The 21,076-nt window shown below is 37.3% G+C and overlaps 1 protein-coding gene across 5 annotated transcripts in view; it reads right to left on the bottom strand.

Moving 5' to 3' along the window:
- Positions 1 to 19,979, bottom strand: part of BEGAIN (brain enriched guanylate kinase associated) — a 160,970-nt gene extending 140,991 nt beyond the window's left edge. For 3 of the 5 annotated variants that reach the window (XM_051769568.1, XM_051769569.1, XM_051769572.1), the window contains exons 1-2: positions 19,905 to 19,976; positions 16,829 to 16,958 (exon numbers count right to left, since the gene is read on the bottom strand). In XM_051769568.1, the coding sequence (XP_051625528.1) occupies positions 16,829 to 16,879 (51 nt within the window). In that variant the 5' untranslated portion in view covers positions 16,880 to 16,958; positions 19,905 to 19,976. Of the gene's footprint in view, positions 1 to 16,828; positions 16,959 to 19,904 lie in introns of all 5 variants that reach the window. The other 2 variants (XM_051769571.1, XM_051769573.1) reach the window with 2 other exon arrangements.
- Between the last annotated feature and the right edge of the window lie 1,097 nt (positions 19,980 to 21,076).

Genomic DNA, 21,076 nt, shown 5'->3' with positions numbered 1-21,076 from the left:
CAAACGTCTCATAAGCTCGACAGATAGAGATGTCCATTTGAATAATTTTAGTTTGTCTTTGTAGGTATTGAATTTACAGTCAGAAATTGAGAGCTGTTGGCCAAGTGTCACAACAGAGGGCTTTGCAGACTACAGTCTAGGAGATTGCTGTTCAGCAATAGGTACTCCAAGGCTGTTGTACCCAGTTCCCTTGGATTTTTTCAACATTAAGTTCCAAACAAGTTCTGGAATATCCTTTAGGTAGTGAAAAAGGAAAGGGAGTTAGATGTAGATACAATGCTGAGTTGAGGTATGGAGAAAACAGGGGCATCTTTAAACAACTTCTGTCCATTCTAGGTAGTGAGTAAGTAAAACTCAGAATAAAAAGACTTGAAGAGTTTTCAAAAGAGACTGATTTTCAGTAATGAGAAAGGTTCCTTTAAATTTGATAAATACCTGCTTATTTTTGGGAAATCAACATTAGGGAAATTTCAAAAGCATCCTCTTAAGAGTATTACACAGGGGTATAAATGCACTGCTGTAATTTCCAACTCAGATAAAGGAACAGAATTGCATGTTTTATTTACTCTCCATATATAGAAAGCAATGTTGTCTCAAAACAAGTACATCTTCTTGCTAATAGCAAATAGTTTTGATCCCCATGAGACCCTGGTCACGACTAAATATTATGAACTATCCTCTCAATAAGATTTCCCACTCAGTTTTGCCTCAACCATTTAATACTTTCCCCCTTATTTTCCTGGCTTGTTTATGAGAATATCATGGGAGACTGTTTTAAAGCCAAGATTTATGGCATCTGCTGCTGCTTCTTTATCCACAAGATGTCTTTTTCAGTCATCTAAAACTCCTGGCACTGATGAGTTTCATCTGAGAAGGTCAAACTTAAGCCCCTTTGCAAAGAGGAAGTCGTTGAAACAAATGTCTGAGCTAGTCTGTGAAAACGCCATTTTTTTTTGCTAAATAAAAAAAAAAAATTATAAGTATAAAACGACTTCCTAAATGGATTCCTGTTTCTTCTTATCATACCTGAGGTCAAACCCAACAGTTCCTGACATTCTGAGACAAGTCATGCTGTTGGGGCATGTAGGCTTCCTTTCTGAGGCCCACATTTAGTATAAAACCCTCTAAACCATCCCATAATTCATAAAAGTTTCTGTTCTTTAAATTTGATGATATCAAAGTTTTAATGCTACAGTTTCTGATGTGAGGCTAAAACCCATGGATCACCAAACTTACAGAGAAAACCGAGTAATACAAATGCAACTTTGACAGAATAATGTAATACTTATTCCCTCTTATCTGTCCCCAAAATGCTTACTGTGCTGGATTCATATTAATAAGTGAACTTTTGTTTTACTCAAATTAGATGCTAAAACACAGTGGGAGGGGGGAGCAAAGTTGCATCTATGTTTCTATTAATTGCACACAGTAGATCACTGAGCAGAATTTTAATAGAGCTGAAAACTTCAGAACAAGTGGGGAAAAAATATCAGTCACTCAAAACTGAAAAATAAATCAGAGCAACCTCTGGCCCTGGGCAGCGCCTTGCGCTTGAGTCTTCTCTTGGAAGAATTCAGAAATTTTCATTGTGTTGACCAGGCAAAATAGTTAAGTATTGCATATGCCTGTGAGAGAGAGTCACTGCATACTGAGGTCTTTGCTTTTCTGATATACTACAGCCATGCTATGGCAGGGCAAACCCCTCACATTTTGTAAATATGACAAATGCAAGCTGCTGGCTGAGGGAAGAAATGAAAAATCAGTTGAAGTACCTTTAAAATCTTTGTCATAAATAACACTTTTAGACCAAACCTGGACCGTTGAAGAGAGATCTATTAGTCTTTACTACCTCTTGCTCTTTTGCCTTCTCTTCCCTGGCTCTGCAGTTCAGGCATTTCTGCTGATGGTAATTGTTCTATGCCTGTTGTAGCTTCCATTACTCTGAAAGTCCCATTTCTTTCTAAAGGCACCCAAAGATAAAGAGTGCAATTGAGAAGTGATTTTCAAACTCAAAGGAAGGGGAAAAGTCATGGTAACAGAAATCACTGGGAAAGGAACACTAAACATTTCTGATTGCCAATTTTGCTTTCCTATGGCAAGTGCCAAGAGATACCGAAATCAATGTGAACTGCATGTGCTCAAGATTTTTCTCTGGCTGAGTAGCTGCCCCTGTGAAGGTGAATAGTAAATTTGGCTGAAGAATGCTTTTGTGTTCTGATTGGAACCCTGAGTCCTGTGCAGAAATTCACCATTTTAATAATGTTTTATCCTTTATCCAAACATCTCCCTCCTGACTCGCTGCTCCCCTTCTCTAAAAGAAAGGAGGGGTGAAGGGCAGAAAGGGAGGACAACTCAATTGCAAACCCTAACTTTAAAAATGTGGACTCTATGGTGAAATACTTAATTTCATTGAAAGCACATTCTTTTTATTGGGAAGAAGCTCAGACTGTCTATTTTAGCCTGCCTCAAACAAACAGCTTACTCTTTTGAGTACTGTCTTATAGATGTCTATGCTGTGTGAAGAAGATTTTGATCTAATTTGTGTTTGATGAGCTGGGAAGCTGTAAATGACCATATGCATCATCTTGGGAACACTGTAGCTTTATGCAGTGTTCGACTAGATGAAGGATCCATTAGTGACCCAATGGAGGTGTTTTAGAGCAGGCAAGGAGCACTCTCTAAACACCATCTGCTCGTACTGTTGCTTGTAAAACGATGTCACATCTGCTGCTCTAAAAACATTCTGCTGATCTCTCCTACAGTACACGGCTGCTGCACTCCTTTTAACAGTGGAAAAAGGAGTCAATGCCACAGTATTGGGACAAGAGGTGTTAACTATAGACTAAATTGCACATGGTCTGCATGGTTTCCCATATCTTGTGACTGTACCATAAATGTCACCAAAAAAAAAAGGAGAGGATTCAGCATTATATGTAACTGGTGAAGCTGGGTAAATACTTGGACTGTTAGTCTTTGCTGAGCTACATCTTGCCCCAGCTTGGCTGCTACTGGTACGTGCTTCAAACCCACCATGGCTAAGTCCTCTCAGAGATGGGGAAGATTTTTGGGATAGCTTGATTGGTGGAAAATGAGAGTTGTCTTTGATTTCAGATGGAATGACCTCAGAAAGTGCTATCATTTCATTTGGCTGTCAGATTTTATTGCTTAGAGTATTTGATTCCCTAACACCTATGAGGTGTTATAAAGCTAATTTACCAATCCTGTAAGCTCCAAGTGTACACACTGGCATACATTTGCAATACTACTCATTACTACTACACCCAGAGTGATAATTTCATAACAGTAGTGTATAGAAAAACAGTCAGTGTTGGTATCAGAAGGAGAGAGGTAATAATGATTCAATAGAAATCCTTCGAAGTACCAAGGAAATGCTTTCCACACCCAATTTAGTTGTTATGACCTGGGATTCTTATACAGTATTAACACAGAGACTGTTTTCAGGAATCTACAGATGAAGGAAAAATAACAGAGTGAATTTGTTACCATTTATATTGCTTGCAGTTCAGTGGCTGCGCTCACTTCACATGATAATGAGTTTAAAGCTAGTAAGTCTTAAAATTGCTGTATTTTCCTGATACCTCTGAATGGTAAAAAGAAGTAAACATTATCTCCAGTTAATCAAGTTTATTGGAAAAGAGGTAAATCATCTATTCATCTATTTTAATGGTCACCCCCAATTTGCAAAGCAGAGAGGAACAAACTTCTAAGCAGTGTCATGTGGAATAGCATGGCAAGAAAGCGGCCAGGGTGCTAGGAAAGGTGGCCGTGTCGCATTTTCCATTGCCATATGAGACTCACATAAGGCCCTAATGATATGATCTGTCATGTGGATGTCAAGTGGTAAAGACCTGAAGCATCTGATGTTCTTTTGTTTATGTTCTTCTGGTCACCTTGAGGTGCCACAGCTGTGGATCAGATCTTCATTATTTAGGCTATTAAGGGTAATTCTACATTGTCTTGCCTGTCAGAAAGAGCAGGAACAGACCAGAAAATAGGACACTGGAAGGCTTTTCAGACCTGTATTTGGCTGCTGGCTTGATCACTAACCTGGGCACTTCATTATCCTTCACTTCTGGTGCCACCTCTTACTATTTCTCTTTTAGCATATTGCATGCATGAGTCAGTGAAATAATATATACTTTCCATTATAATGTGTTTGAACCCAAATCTTACTTGTAAACATCACTGTACTGTAAATAGAAATTAAAGTTTTGGTATTCATCCAAGAACAAAGCAAATACCTATTTTTACATCATGGTGGCAGGCTGGAAGGGTGGAGAGAGGATTGAAAACCTTCTTGTATAAAAGAGCTTTGACCTAGAGCAACAAAAATCTTGTCTGCTCTTTCAGTGAGATTCTGTTAGTATCCAGGTGCCCTAGAAACTGAGAACCTAGAAACTGCCCTAGAAACTTCCATTTAGAAATGGAAGACTGGTCGCACTTTCTACTGTGGCATTCTACCACAGCCTTTGCATGACAGTCCTACTGTACTCTTACAGATTTCACAGAATATTCTGCGTTGGAAGGGACCCACAAGGATCATTGAGTTCAACTCTTAAGTGAATGGCTCATACGGGGAGTGAACCCCTTCATGCCTGTGAAGATCAGGTGTGTGAAGCTGTAATTTCTCAAGATGCTTCTGCACCCTCAGAGAGCCATCCCCGTGCTAAGGCCTTTGTCTTGCAAGAGAACTTGTGAACAGCAGGAATCCTCATAGATAAGAAGTAGGAGAAAGAGCAGAAATTAGTATCACTTTCCTTGTTTGCGTTGATGTCTGTGACTCTGTACTTCAGTAGACTACCTATAGGCTTTCCAAAGAATTAAACAGCCTACCCGGACTAGATATATACAGGAATCTTAGAATCTTCTCGATATCCTGTATAAATGTCTACTCTGGTCATATTTCTTCTTTACAATAGTTACTGTAATGATAATTTCTTGTGAGAGGAATGAAAAGGGGTGTTATTCTAGCTTGTACTTAACTCATCTACATTTTATAAGGATTCAAGCCTTTGTAGAGGCATTTGTCTCCTTCTGTTTCATGGGCTATAGAAACTAGATTAAGAGCATTGATGAAAATCAGAGCGAGAACGAATATTTTGCTTTCTGATGGTTTTGCTAGAGGCTACAGGAGGGAATTGAATTGCTTACAGGGTTTTGGCTCTTGAGACTATATCACACAGGAGGGAGCATGGCTGCACAGTGACTCTCTGGATGGCTTGTCCTGATAGGGGGCTGAAGCATCAGCCTAAGCTAGGTGATGAGGTTAGTGCAGTTCTTTGGAGATATTGAGGACAGGTGGAGATGTGAGACAAGCAGGGATATGGTTGGCTTGGTAATTTCAGCAGCTAAATACAGGAGAAACTCTGGAGCCGGTGGCAAACCAAGCTGAGAAGTCCACCTAATGTGTTGTCGCACAGACACATCACTGCATTCAGAAAGAGTCTGTATTCATGCAATGATGCTGTCCAAATAATAAGCAATTGCTCTTGGTTCTAACTTCATTGTTGCAGCTTTGCAGGTTTGGCTAAATTATTCTTAGACATGACATTCAACAAAGCAAAGTGTAAGGCCCTGCACCTGGGCACAGCAACCCCAGACACACCTACAGATTGGGTGGAAAAGTGATTGAGAGCAGCCCTGCAGAGAAAGGCTTGGGGTGATGGTTGATGAAAAACTCAAGATGAGCCATCAGTGTGTGCTTGGAGCCCAGAAAACCAATGAAATCCTGGGCTCCATCAAAAGGAGAGTGGCCAGCAAGTCAAGGGAGATGATTCTCCTTCTCAACTTTGGCCTTGTGAGACCCCATCCAGAATACTGCTTACAGTTCTGGTGTCCCCAACATAAGAAGAAGATGGACATGTTGGAGCAAGCCCAGAGGGGGCCACAAAGATGATAAGAGGACTGGAGCACCTCATCTATTAAGACAGGCTGAGAAAGCTGGGGCTGTTCAGCATTGAGAAGGGAAAGTTGTGTGGAGACTTCATAGCAACCTTCCAGTATCTGAAGGGGGCCTACAGAGAAGCTGGAGAGAGACTCCTTGTCAGAAATGTAGTTATAAGGCAAGGAACAATGGGTACAAACTGAAAGAGAGGAAATTTAGGCTACCTATTAGAAAGAAATTCTTCACTGTGAGCATGGTGAGGTATTGGAACAGGTTGCCCAGGGAGGCTGTGGATGCCCCAACCCTGGCACTATTCGAGGCTGAGCTGGGTAAGACCTTGAGCAACCTGGCCTTGTGGAAGATGTCCCTGCCCATGGTAGGAGGGATTGGGACCAGATGATCTTTACAGTCCTTTCCAACCCTTAACATTCTATGATTCTATGGCTCCATAAGCATGGCTACTTCCTACGGAGCAAGGCCAAGTTTCTGTCCTCTCGCCACCTGCCTGATTCAGGCTTAGTTTATAGTATGTGAACTCTTCACTTCCAAAATGTAGAAGTGACATTATACCAACCCAAACTTGTCTTTTAAGACAGATTCTTCACCGAATTGGAACATTGTATTTCTAGCAACTCACAGGGGATATTGGAGCTTAGTAAGTAATTTGTATTGATCAGGCTTGACGATATTTATTTTGTCTGATAATGTCATGGCCTTAGGTGACAAGTGCACAATTCCTTATGATATGTATGCATATAGTTGCAATGATAAGGTCCATAATTGTTTCTAAGACCTCTTGCACACAGAATGTGTACTACTAATAGCTTCTTTGTAAGATGGAAAGATACAGCTCTTCTAAGAAAGAAATTGATTTCCTGTGATCAAGAAAAGTCAATGTTTAATGCTGTGTCATATGGTTCCTTAAGCAGGTAAAAGTAAGTAAGTAAAGATGAGATCTAGTTGGAAAGTTGATCCTCATTCATGTATGACTAAAATAAACTGAAAAGTAATATTGGGATTGGCTCAAACCTCAAGGTACTGCAGACTTACTCAGGTCTGAAGTCAGACTCTTGTTATTTATTTAGGAATTAAATTTTTACACATATTTTCTTCCTGGATCAGTAGTAGTGGTATCCAAAACTCTCCTGGAGACATTGGTTACTTGGAACACAAGAACTTAAGATAAAATATGTATTTACATGCACAGACCAATCTTCTTTCATGTTTGGCTTTCTGTGAAACATACCCCGGGTCTGAGAAAAATGTGTATTTTTTGGACCCATCCACATTTCTTCCTGTATTGATCTGTTCTTTGATAGACTCTGACAAGCATGTCTTTCTAGTTCTGAGAAACTTTCCGTTGTGTATAACCCTTTTCAGACATTTCCTGTACTTTTCAGACTACTGAACTGGTCGTGTTATTTCAGGCTGGAAGCATGATGTAGTCTCAAGCTGTACACCCTCCACTACATTGGTCTGAATTTGGAGGCTTGCTTTCACCTAGTTAAATCATTCTGCTTTCCTGTTTGTTTGTCCAGTGACTCCAAATTTAGATCAATACATAGAAATGAAAAATAATTTCATCCTGCTGGTCAGGTTACTAAAATATTTAGACCACAGTAAAGTCATATCCATCCTATTTTGGAATTGCTTTCTACCTATCACAATTCCCTTTAACTTCAGTCATAAGATGAGTATCTTTTTTAATCCTGATAGCTCTCCAGAAATTCCTCTGCATAACTCTATGTGGTTTCTTTGTGGGATTTCATTTCAGTAGCAGCTGTTTGCAAAACAATAAATACTTGCTGTAGAAATGTCCCTGAACATTTTGACCAGTTCTCAGAAATCTAAAACTTGAAAATCACTTTAGTGGGTCTGGACTGGATCAACTGCAGTACAGAGGCAGTTGTGGACACCTCAGAGGTCTTCAAAAAACATAACAGACAGGAGGCAATGTCACAGCATTCCTCTTCTGAGTCACATTTCTTTTATTAGGCAGCTTTCTTAACCTCAAACTTTCAAGTATGTTCTTTCATGCTCTTCAGGATATGTGTTGTTATACCTCTGCTATCTGGTTTCGATAGTTAAGTCAGTGTAACCAGATCTATTTGTTTCTCTTGGAGATTATCTCCTGTACATTAATAATAACTATATGGGTATTCAAATGAATATTATATAACCAAATACTTTTTAAATATCTTTACAATAGTCATCCAAGAATGTACAGTTATCCTTTTGCTTCTTGCTAGCATGCTTCAAGTGAGGACAGGCACTAAATAAATTGCATTGAAGTCAAAGTTTTTGCATGTAGGAAACATGAACTTGTGTTTTGCTGTTGTATTTTGCCCTGCCACTCCTTTTTTTTCTCATGTTGAGCTCTGCAGTCTGAGGCATTGTTTGTTGAGGTAAAATTTTTGGTAACTCCTGTGTTTAATTTAAATGACTAGTTTTCGAACAAGCTGAAGCTTGAACTGGAGCAGACTAATGCCTCCATTAAAAGAGTGGAATTACAGAGCACTCTACAGTGTTTAGTCAGTTAGTACTCAATCGGTTGGAAGTTTCATCCTGTACATATAAGCAAGTCCACTGGAAAAGGTGCTCTGACAGATGCCTAATTGAAGTGTGAAAAAAGCATATCCTGCCATGGGCTCAGAGTGGAGCCTCCTGACCCTGCTGCAGGACAGCTCTCATTGTGGAGCTGTGACATGACACAGTGTGCAAATTCTCTTTGTGTTCAATTACCTTTCACTTCTTCTCCCTCCAGACATCTTTGATAGGTGACAATTAAAACATCCAAGGACATCCTATAAAATCCTAAGCTCGGGTTGCAGAAGTTTGAATGAAATCAACATTGGGATGTTCTCCTACGTGCTACAATCCTCTGTGAAATGAGACAACTTTTTCCTTTATTTTTAAATTTGAATAGACTTCTTAAATGATGCAATTGTTACAGCTTCCATTGTAGCAATATCTGTGTGTATGTGTATAGTCTTAAGCAATAGTTCCTGGACCTTTATTGTTTTAGTGCAATTGCAACTACTGCTCTGGAGACATAGTAACATAATATATCAGTTCAAGGTTTGCCAGTTCAGGGTTTCTGACCATGCCATGCTCCCAAAGAACAATTTCCTTTTGCCCTGCTTCATAGGCATAAATGCCTTTTCCTCAACCAAACAAAGAATCTCATAAGAAAAAATTAAAAACATAAATATTTTTTACCAGACCATGGAAAAAAATTTCAGCCTTTTTCTCTTTCTTTTCAGTTCTTAAGTTGTTTGGTTTGGTTTTTTCATTTGTTTGTGGGTTTTTTGGTGGTTTTTTTCCCCAGCACATCAGTAAAAAAATTATCAATTGTTGCGTATTAATTCCAGATACACAAACGTTAGCAACATTTTCAGGATGTCAGAGATCTCACTAATACTTAAACACACTAACAGAGCATTCTTCTTTAGTGTAAAGATACCAGAGCAAGTTCTAAACTAGTGAGCTTAAATACCTGAGCAACCTCTCCCAGTGCTCTCTTCATCTTTTTCAACCGTGCCTTGACGGTTCATATCAAGCTGACCTGGTTATATATATACTTCATTGTGGTGCAGAAATACTTTTCTTGTTGGATTTTGTAAAGTCATCTTCTAAGACCATTCCTCCCATACCTTCTAGAGCTGGTTTCTTGAGCTACTAAAAGTAAATACTCCATGTTTGTTCCCACCCTGGAGAAAACTTTGTGTACATGGTAAAAGCCCACCCAGGAAGATAGAAACACTTTTAAAATAGTCACACTAATCTAAAAATATTTGTCACATACCACCCAAAGAAATTATTTGAGAGAGAGCTCACCATACTTGTACTTCTAGGAAGAGATGCAGATTTTGTGGCTGGCATATCTTTGCTTTTAGAAATCATAATTTCAACAGGCAAGCCAGATCTTGTTCTGCATGAGACACCATTTTCAAATGACCTGAGAGAAGGAGTTGTATCCAGGGACAATGATTTCTCTAATCTGTGTGTTCGTGCTCCAGCCACGATGTCATCACTTCTCAGAGTCTCTAAGTCTACTTCTTCATGGGTTTTCCCATCTAGAATGTTCTCTTTCCATGTTTCAGGAGACTTTCTCTTAATATGAAAATCATCTAGACTTCTCACACCAGACGGAAAGGTATTTTTCTGTTTAGCAGCTCGGTATGCCCTCAGGCTCATGGGATCAAGCACTCTGAAAGTAACTTCATTAATAAATTGAGAGAATTTGAGTTTAGCTTCTATTTTTTCTTCCACAACAGACAGTGAACTTGATGATCCTTGGCTCACTAAGCTCAAGTCAGATGCAGAGGAACTGCTTTTCTTGTGAGTCTTCTTCTGCCTCTGGAGCTTTTGGTTTGTGTTTCCCACTTCTGCTGGATACAGAGAAGAGTGTTCCAGTCCGTGAGTTTTTTCAGCCCCTTTCTGCCAGTGCTTTGATCGATGGGGTCGATAGCCTTCATCCTTATTTTTGATTTTAACAAAGCTTTTAGCTTCTGACCTTGCACTACCCTGTAACTCAAAGCTGTCCTCACTGGAGCTGCAGCGTTTTGAGTAACTGTTCATCGTCAAATCTCCAGAGAGTTTCCTCTCTGCATCAGCTCCTACTTCTGGTACACAAGCGGCGGTGGATGCCCTGCATGCCCTTTCTTCATTCACCCTGCCAGCCCTCTCTTGCTTGGCTGGTCTTCCAGGCACAGCACCCTCTGGCTTAACTGGGGAAATGGAGCCCTTTGACAATGACCCCATTTATTTTTGTGTCTGTATGTCAGCTGGTGCCAGTGAAAGGGATTCCATAAATCCTTCTTTATCTTGTAAGACAACAGGCATGTCTTTGGAAGGCGTAACAGTGCAGCAACCACATTTTGTCCCATATGCATCCCAAATTATATATATGTTTCATAATTAGATCAATAGCACACTCTCATAATTTTAATTAGACATACTAATGAACAGAATCTATAGGACATGCAAATTTTCCAGGGCATTGAGTGCTTAGTGGATGAGCATGGGCTTTCATTGATCCAAAGCAACATATGATATATTCCTGTCTGTTGAACTGGAAACCAAACTACCATGATGTGGATCAATTCTCACTAAGTAAAGTCTGGGGTGGTTCTGTTTCAGGGCTTTTTAAAATCCAATAGTAGAGAAGGTCATGCTATATTGTCCTAATACTACTAGTGTTTGCTATTCTATTAGAAAAGTTAGTGACAAATCTGCTAGACACAGAAAAGCAAAGAAAACATGATTCTCACTTTCCACCTGCTTGTTCTTGCCATAATTTTCATTCTAAAGTAATTTTTAAAGGTTAGAGTCCAAAGCAAGCTGCAATATTTCAGCATTGTAAATGACTTTGGAGTAGTAATGACAGGTTATTTCAATACCTTGTATGTGAAGTTCTTCTCATTATTGACTATCTTCATAGGCAGGCAAGTCTGACCTGTGAAGTGCAGAATTTCTATTTTTGGTTTCTATATGCAGGAATCTAAGTGCTTGTTTAAGTGAGGTTAAAGTCTATAATCTGACTTTATAATCAGTGTGCATATTTCTAGCATCCCAAAGATATGCTGCCACTGGAACTGACAACAGAATGAATTGAAGGGAATTCAAAAGGGTTTTTTTGGCTGTTTTTGTATCTCCTTACTTTAGCATAAATATGAAAGTAAGTGATGCAACCATTTTTGTCTGGTGGGATTCAGACTCTGCTTACATCACTGCCATTGCCACCACAATGGCTTTCTGACTGATGACAGGCAGCAAGTAGAGAAAAAAAAAGAGAAGAGAATCACAAGCAGAAAATTGAGTGACCTCCCCTAAACACTGAGACAGGGGGACATGAGGAGGACCCCTGGAAGGGATTGAGGATTAGAAAAAGGTGGCAAAGAAGAGGGCAAAATGTCAGTAAAGAGCACATTTAAAAGAAACATCTATAGATCACAGGTCAACAGCAGCTTGAGCTGAAATATAGTTCCATGAACTTTTGAAGCAGACATTTAGGTCCCTCATTACAAGGCACTTTACCCACTGCATAATAGAATTTATTGTCTCCACGTTGGTAATTCCAACACTCATTTAAATCATAGTTCATAAAAGCTGCTGGAGTGTTGCAAATCTCTCAAATTAACATAGTAAGTACATTAATTTTGCAAATAACAGGGGGACATGAAGATCCTTTTAACACATCAGAAATCAATTCCTTTTACTGGAATTACTTCCTTAAATGCTTCCATATTTTCTATGGGACTGTGCCATTCCATTGTACGCTACAAACATTATCCTGATCACAGAGATAATGTGGATTAAAAAGCATAAATCCTGTTCACACTGTCTTGTTTTAGATGAATTTATTCCTCTCTCACTTGAATGTGAATGTTGACAGCTTAAAGGGCTGGAAAATGCCTTCAATTGTCAACATAAAGATTTTCATGACCTTTTCAATGCAATCAGGGAACAATAGAGCACTACTCTGCTCTTGCAAAGCCAGAATATAGAGATTTTTCACCATGTACAGACTTTTACAAACTTAAGGTTACTCATTGAAGCAAACAGGATTCACAAATACATTGGGTCTATGCTAATGTGTCTTAGGTCTTCTGCCTTCCAGATCCATTAGAGCTTGGCAAAGTGTGAGTTCTACAGTTTTAATGGACTTTATTAATAATGCCTGTCTCAGAAACAGAGCAATCCTCATTGTTGAGCCAGAACCTGTTATGACTTGTACATATTTGGAGAATGGCTTTTTTATTCATGAGAGATTGGGTTCATTTGTACAAGAACAAAGCTATGTAAACTGCCAACATAAATTCAGCTATCCATTGCATTTGTGCAAATTTTAAGGTATGAATCAGAAGACTGGTACAGTCAACAAAAATGGATCATAAAATCCTCTTCTATTGTCAGGAATGAGCCCATTTGTTCTGAAATATTTCATTTGTATATAAATAGGAAAAATGCCAGGTTGTAGGTTATAGGTAGCACAGGTAAGGTACATAGTACTTGTGGGTGTCATATACTGCTTGTACTGCAGCTGTTCTTTCTTCAGATGGTTTCTGCCTAGTGACTCTAGACATATGACACAGAAATGTTAAATTATTAAGAAAAAACTTATCAACAGCTGAAAAATGAAAAATAATTCTTCTTACTTAAATGATATAAATCTTTTCCCAATTCCATCTTGGTTGGAATAGATGTTATCAAAGTTTATTGTAATAGTAACTATACAGTGTTCTCTCTTAAATAAATTCACCAAAATATTCTCTAGAGACTACCTGAATCTCAGAAATTATTTCCACCAGTCACAGGTATAAAGGGAGAAGCTGAATATTAAAACAAAATATGTTTAAAAATTTGAATGTTTGATATTTTAAACGTTTTTGTAATGATTTGATGTTCATGATTTATTTTCCATATGTTAAGTGACTTGATTTTTGAAGACTTCAAGTTACTTTACCTTACATATTTAAATATTTTTGAAGACATTGCTGATATAGGGTATTTCTTGTACCAGTGCAAGCAGGTATGTCTGTGAATGGCAATATTTTGCTGCAGTTGTCTGGGCGGTACTCTTGGAATAAATACCTTCAGAGAGCTCAAATTCTTCTGTTATTTATTGCTACAATATGCCTCTGCTAGGTGGACGCTTGCCAGATTTCTAACTTCTTCTAAACCAGTCATATTAACCTTAAAATAAGCTTAAGAGAAAAACTTATACATTAATTTTGCCCTACTTTAGAAATTGTTGGCACAATTGTTGGAATAATGCAGTATGTCTGTGCAAATCAACTGAAGACTGTCTGATCCAAGTGACAGACTTTACTGTAAATAAGTTGGCAGTTCTGCCATTACCTAGTTCACTGACCTTTGATCAACACCTGAACTTTTCTCTGTAGCTACCATTAACTGAACAAATTAGGAAAGGACTGACTTTTTCTATGCATTAGTACACAATCCTGCATAATGCAACCCTGATCAAGGTGACATCTCTAGATACTGTCAAGACCTGCTCATAAGTGAACTATTTCTAGGGACTCAAGTGGATACTGTTTGCAATTTTGTGTGGAGTAATGGCTAAGATGCTCTATTCTATTTTAGTGTTAAAATAAGAATATAAACAGAACAATACTGATCTGTTCCTGATAAACTGACTGTTGAATTTGGAACATTTATAACAGAATGATTGATAAAATCACAGCTTAAATGGGACTTTCATAATGGTTCAGTATTTCATTTGACAAGACTGAAGCATTCCAGGATTTGTCTAGTAAACTTTTTACATAGGAAAACACATGAAGATTTTCCTAAAGGTTAATTTAGGCTTACTTATACTCTGAGTGTCATTTTGCAAAGACATTATTAGAAACCTGTGTATTTTGTATAAAAATGGAGCATAATGGAGTTACCTGCAAATATGACTTGATGCAATGGAATTTTTCTACAGTCTGAAGATTTTAAATTGTAAGTTGAATTCTGTGGGAATTTAAAAAAAAAATCTATATATTAATTCCACCCTCCCTTTGAAATAAAATCCCTGGTTTTTAATCTTCAGGAGATTTTAACTTTTGCTAATTGTATGAAAAGCAAGTACAAGTTGTCTTGTACTTGTGGCAATATGTTGTTATGACAACTGGAAGTTTCTTTGTGTAGAGATCTGGAAGAGATGATCATTTCTGGGACAAAGCAGACAACATTTTTCAACATTTTTAGTACTAAAGATACGTGCAAAGTTTCTGCATATCTAAAATTATACCTTTGGATACATTAACAATAATATCTTCAGCAGATATCTACATTAGAAAAATCAAACAAGTATAAAGGTTTTCCACATTTTGAGATTCATAAGAAAGCTTTAAGTTATTAATGAAAAAAAGTAAATCTGATTTTTAAACAATATTGAGGTATATTTTAATTACAGTTTTTTACAGTTTAATTACAATTTAATCTGATTCCAGAGCCTTTTATAGCCAGTGAGTAGAATCCAAGATTTTGGATTCTAGAATTTGTAAGAATAGTGATTCATTTCAAAGTACTCAGTTTGCCCTACAGATGTGTATGTCCCTCAGCTGAAACTCCACTCTTAAAATAGCTATATCCCAACTCTCCCAATGCCCATTCTTGTTCAGATGTACTCTTCCCTCCTGCCTTTAATGAAAATTTTATCGCATCTTATCCACTTCTCTTCACACTTAATACAGTTAATTTTGAAGTGTTTTATGGCACCTTTCAGTTTTGCACTTCAATATATCCCTTTAAATAATACAGATGTTCCCCTCTGTGTTTCTTTTAGCAGATGGTTACACTTTTTTTTCTGTAATGGTTGCAAAATACAAATTTGCTTTTCATACAAGGTTGTCTAGTCCAGTGTCATCAGCAAGACAGTGTTAGCTTAAATTCTTCTCAGCATTGTTCTAGTTATTCTCCAGAAACTCTATCACATTTCCAAATTAATAGGAATAATTTCTATTTCTAGGATGCTAAATATTACATCCACCATTTTTGTTTCCTTTCAGAACAAACAATTTCTAATGGAGCAGAGATTCAGTCAGTGTTGTCTGTATTCATTTTGCCTCACCAGATTCCACTTGAAAGGTTTCAGTCCTAAGGAAAATGTCAGCAGACATTTGCTCTAACTCTGTAGGATCCAGCTGTCTTCAGGACAAGTAGAATGAAAGTTCAGTTCTTTTATTTTAACGTGTGACTGCTAATGGGAACAAGTTAAAAGCTTAAAATGAGTTCTTCCTTTCTCAGTTGTTGGTAGTTCTGTATCATGTAATGACAAATCAAACGTTGAGCCTGTCCTGTCACTATTAAATCAGTCTGGATTCTTAACAAATGACAGGTTTTATTAGCATGAAAAGAGGTGGAAAGGTACTGTGGTGTCTTACAGACCAAAGACATTTAAGAAACTCGTGCTTCAATGCAGGAATCTGCATAGCGGGCAGTGCATCCTACTTTGCATTTAAATTCCTCTAAATTCTCATTAATTTACTTTTCCAAAATGATGAGGAAAACATTTATCTGTTTTTACAACTACAGAGTGACCAAACACAATGCAACAAACTGCTGTGTCATCTTTCTAGTCAACAGTAATAAGTCTGATTCATTTAATTTACAACTGTATACTAGACAGAGCTGTGATAGGCCTGTAAGAAGTGTGGAGCATTAAAAACATTTTTTACTATGAATCCTTCAGCACCCTGAAAACAGAGCTATTGTTCTCTGACAAGTGCTACAGCTGCAGTAAAATTAGAGACAGCCACTCAATTAAAATGCAAGCTATATTTATAGCTTTAAAAATAAATTAAAAATTAAGGAAGAGAAAAATGTGAGCACAAAGTGGTTTTATATACCAATTTTAAATTTCTTTTAAAGCAGTTCAACAGTCCATTTGACACAGGTCCTAACTGCATTCAGTACCATATTGTCAGAGGACCTTCCATTACTGTGCAAGCAGCCAAATTAGTAAGAGTTGTAATCTGTTGGCTGTTGTGTTGTCAGCTCCCTACCAATAGAAAATTGCACTCTGGCCACATGTTGCTGTCTATATTTTTAAAGTATTTCAAAGAAATATTACAGGCACTTGTAACATTAGATAATGAGATTTGGTTACCCTTAATTACCAAGGGACTTTTTCCCTTTCATTCTCCCATGAAGAGAAATTTTACTCTTGCTGAGAAAAGCCAGAGAAATGAAGCTGCAAAGTTAGACCAAGCTTCAAAGCATATACACCATAGTTTTTTCTCCATGTTGGAAGTTCTTAGCACTAAAAGCTTGTGATGTCACCTGCCTGAGAAATTTTTGTCCCCATTCAAGAAAGATAGAGCTTCCTAGCTAACAGAAGGTAATAGCATTTGTGAATAACAGTTTCTTTATCAGATTTGTGTTTAGTGCCCAACCGCGGCTGCGTACCTGTACTGTGAATGAGTCCTCAAAATGCTTCCTATCCTCTGCCAACATCATCTTTTTCTTGCTCAGTTTCTGCTTTAGCCAGCTGCTCCATGAGCTCTTCTTCACACGCTGTACCGTTTTTGTAGCCGTGCTGTAGGATGGGTAGAGCTGTAGGTCATCTGCATTACACTAACATTTGATTCTCTGTCTCCAGTTCACTTTGTAGTTGTTTGGTGAAAAGACAGTAAAATAATTGATCCTTCTGAGAATATACAGATGAAGAGTCTTAGTTTCTTCCACTACTCCTTGAAAATCTGTATTTTTAGGGAAGTGTCAAATCCTTTGAGTCTAGTCTTTAAACCTGTCCTTCTTTGAGGTAGAATGTGTTATGTGGCTTTCCAAATTTGTTATGCCATTTTCCTCTCCCTTTTCTCTTCTTATTTACCACCCCTATTATTATTATTATTATTATTATTACTAAAAAGAGGATGAAAAAATATAAGGAAATTTAAGACAGTAGAGAGGAAAAGTGAGTGGAAGAATGGAATTAGTTTCTCATGGAATAAAAATACACTTCCTTTTTCTTCAGGGAGAATGAAAATATTTCCCACCCATTAATTAAACTATATTTTAAAATTAATGGTATTTTATATACCAGTTTATTTTACTTTAATCCATTCCTAAATTGATGCTGGATGCCACAGTCTGCAAGGCCTTGCTGTCTCTGGAGCCATATACTGTCCCTTTCTGTTGTGATACCACCTTACTGGTGAATTAAAGCTACCCAAAGACCTTCCCATTGATGCTTCCAAGAGTATTGAAGAGATCTTTCAGTACAGTACTGTTTTTCTTGTCATCTCTTTTTATATCTGCAGGAATATGTAATTCTGCTAATTAAATGTTAAACATAGAAGAAAGTGTAAGACTGGAAGGTGAATCTTTGATAAATGTATAAACCACAAAGGAATAAGATGTTGCTATAATATTCTCTCTTTTTTTTTTTCCTCCGTGTCCAGTGAGTTTATTCAAATTAGTGAATTATGTCTTAGACTAAGTTGTTCAAGAGCATAATACAAAAATTCACAGTTCTTTGTAACAGATCAAATCCCTAGATACTTTGACTTTCATAAGAACGATTGACCTGTAGTAGGTTTGTGGGATTTCATCAGATAATTCTTTTGCAAGATCAGGAAATCACGAGGTTTAAGGAACAGGTGAGCTTTTTCACCTAGGCAATGCTATCTCCTTAATCACGAAGTCTCCATTTCCCCTTGAAGGCCTCCCAAATGCAGTTCTCTTCCTCTTTCTCACCCTAGCAGTCTGCCTCAGAAATAGTTACCAGTGATTGCCTCCTCTAGTTGATAAATAGAAATAGCTGTGGAAATGATCTAAGCATGTTAGTGTGATTACTACTCACTGATGTCTCCTTTTGTCTTGTAGGGATGGTACCATAAATTTTACTATTTATGGATCTTGTTATAACTATACTGTGTTTTCCTGAGATTTTGGGAAGGGCTGTGGGATGTCAGCCTAAATCTCTCCTTTACTGGCTTCTAATTTATTAGGCTCTTCAGAGCTGGCCCTTGGGAAGCTTAATGTTGCTTGCAAAAGGATATGTTATTGTTCACCACAACTGTAAAAATGGTAATTTTGTTTTCTCTGTTTCCATTCTTTATCTCTCCACATGTATAATCTGCCAAAAACTTTCTATTTCTATTACACAGTAAATAAAGAAATGCTTGTTCCAGTTCCATGCTTCAATATGTCCTGGAAAAGTTTGCTTAAAAAAAGCTTGCCTGCATATAAATTAGTTGGGTTGGCAGTATGTTTTAAAATTTATTGTTATGGGTAATTTGAAAATAACTGAAAGGAATACATGGTAATTTTTTGACTGCTGTTGTCATGGGTTTCTGTGGGGTGGATAAATTGAGCAGGAGGGAAGTATTTATGTAGTTTTCTGTGGAAGTTAACTAAACAGTTTGATTTTTTTTTTTACAAAATATTTTTCCCCACATAAAAATATGATAAATAATGTTTTTGGAGGTATAGGATATGTTTGTGCTAAATGTTTCCAGGGTATTAGTACTGGAGCTGTAATGTCTCAGACACAGCTACAATACAGTTCTGCTGAGTCCTGCAAACCTGCATGTTTGCAATGAGTTGCATGTCACGGGAATAGATGCTAAGCAGCTACGACTAAACGAGAAAAAAAAATGTTTGTTTGCATTTGGTTATGTGTGTGTTTGCATACCAAATGCAAAGGGAACCCTGTGCATTGCCTGTTCCTAACTCCTTTCTATTACAATTGCAATTTCAGCATGAAGAAAAATATTGTTATTTATTTTTCCTTCCACACCCATAGTCCCACCTAATTTTAATATATTAAAGAGACATGTCCAACAGAGCTGTTTAAATACTCTTGCAGAAGCATGCTACAGTATGTGGTGTTTGTTTTGGAAAATGTTGTGCATTCATGTTATTTTTCTCACAAACAATTATTTCATCTATGTCGTGTTTAGCAATGTTTGACTAATACTTTGTACAATTAGGCAAAGTCATCCACTACATATATTTTACTTCATCATTTAATACAAACATGAGGTAGGCTTAAAGTGTACATATTAGCTTTATTAATATTAATACCACTATCTGAATTTTTCCTTTCTTGAAGATATAAATTATTTTGATAATTTCATACTTAATGGCCAGTAGCATATTCAGAATACATATTCCAGTTCTGATGAGATCAAATAGACATGTTCCATGATGTGCATTATGCAAATGAAAGATACATAACTCATTTAAAAAAAACCTATAATGACAGTCAATTATAAATCATTTCATTAGCTTTTCAGCACTGCAGCTTTTGGAAGCTTCATCCATATAATTTTCTGTCTTGTACCTTAATGTATTAACTCCTTTTAAAGACAGTAATGTCTGCCAAATGAAACAACAGAGCATTTTAATTCATGTTTAAAGCAGGCATAGAGCTGTCATATTGCAGCACCACTAATTCAGTGCTGAAGACTTCTTTACTACCAGGTATACATTTTAAATGAAAAAAACAAACATGCTGTTAAGAGAAGGCAATACTTACTTGAGGAGGATTCTGCAAGCTCTGTTCTGCTAGTCCACAGACTGAAATGATGGAGCCAGATTTAGAAGTAGCTTATTAGGTGCATGCTGCTTCAACAGTTACAGCTTTTCTTTTTTTTTAACTGAAAGATGGAATCGTTTTCTTTTAATGAAGCCAGCATAAAATGATATGCTGTCCATGTTGCTATGAGAGACTAAACTTGCAGAGCAAAGTCAAGCAATTTCAGAATAACTTATCAAGGGTCATTCCCTATCAACTTGCCACTGCTTTTCCGTGTAGTCACAAACTTTAACAGCATCAAGGAAGATCATGGCATGTCACAAATGCAGGAAATTACTAGTTAGTCATGTTCACTTGAGACTGAAAGTGATTGAGTCAGTATTGTTTATGAATATAAGCAGAAAACTGGGTAAAGCCAAAATCTTTCAAATTGGAATACCCACTGGATTCTCTTAAGAGGGGACAAGGCTTTGATTACACTCAATCTACAGTACCTGCTACTATCCTATGCTCTGGTGTTTGTATGTTATGTCTAGAGCTCCAACCCTGAGCAAAGAGTGTAGGAACCACACCCAAGGGATCACACAAATGTGAAAAATGTTGTATTTTGTTTTGCCTTTCATATTCTGTGAGAAAAAGTATTGGACATCACATTTTTTGTGTGTACACAAACCATTGCAGATATAAAGACATGCAATTATGGTTATAAAATGATCCACATATATCTATATATTTACTGTATAAAACCACACACAGTATTGGAGTTTTAGTGATGTCAAAACATTGCAATTATAAAGATATGTAATTATGGTTATAAAATGATCCATATGTATCTGTATATTTAATATATAGAACCATACACAATTTTGGAGTTTTAACGATGTCACCATTTTAAGTATTTAACTCTTTTTGTTGGAAGTCTGCCTGTGGAAAGCCCACCACAAATATGTACATGATGGCCCAATAGTGAATGATATCTGCAGCACTGCACTGCATATGTAAATTTAGCCCTGCATTTTGAAACATTCAATTTTGTCTTTTGCTCAAGAATGCTTTCAGATAGAGAGAGACCTCTGATCTGTTTGTCAATTGGAAATTACTCTAAGTAGTCATGTTTTGGCTTATCCTGATTTGGTTTGCCCAAAAGACTGGATCTTTCATCTCTAATGTGG

Source organism: Manacus candei, unplaced genomic scaffold (assembly GCF_025592945.1).
Source record: "Manacus candei isolate 608988 ecotype Guabito, Panama unplaced genomic scaffold, ASM2559294v1 h1tg000109l, whole genome shotgun sequence".
Lineage (NCBI taxonomy): Eukaryota > Metazoa > Chordata > Aves > Passeriformes > Pipridae > Manacus > Manacus candei.
Note: the sequence above shows the minus strand (reverse complement) of the source record. Positions and strands in the feature narration are given on the sequence as shown.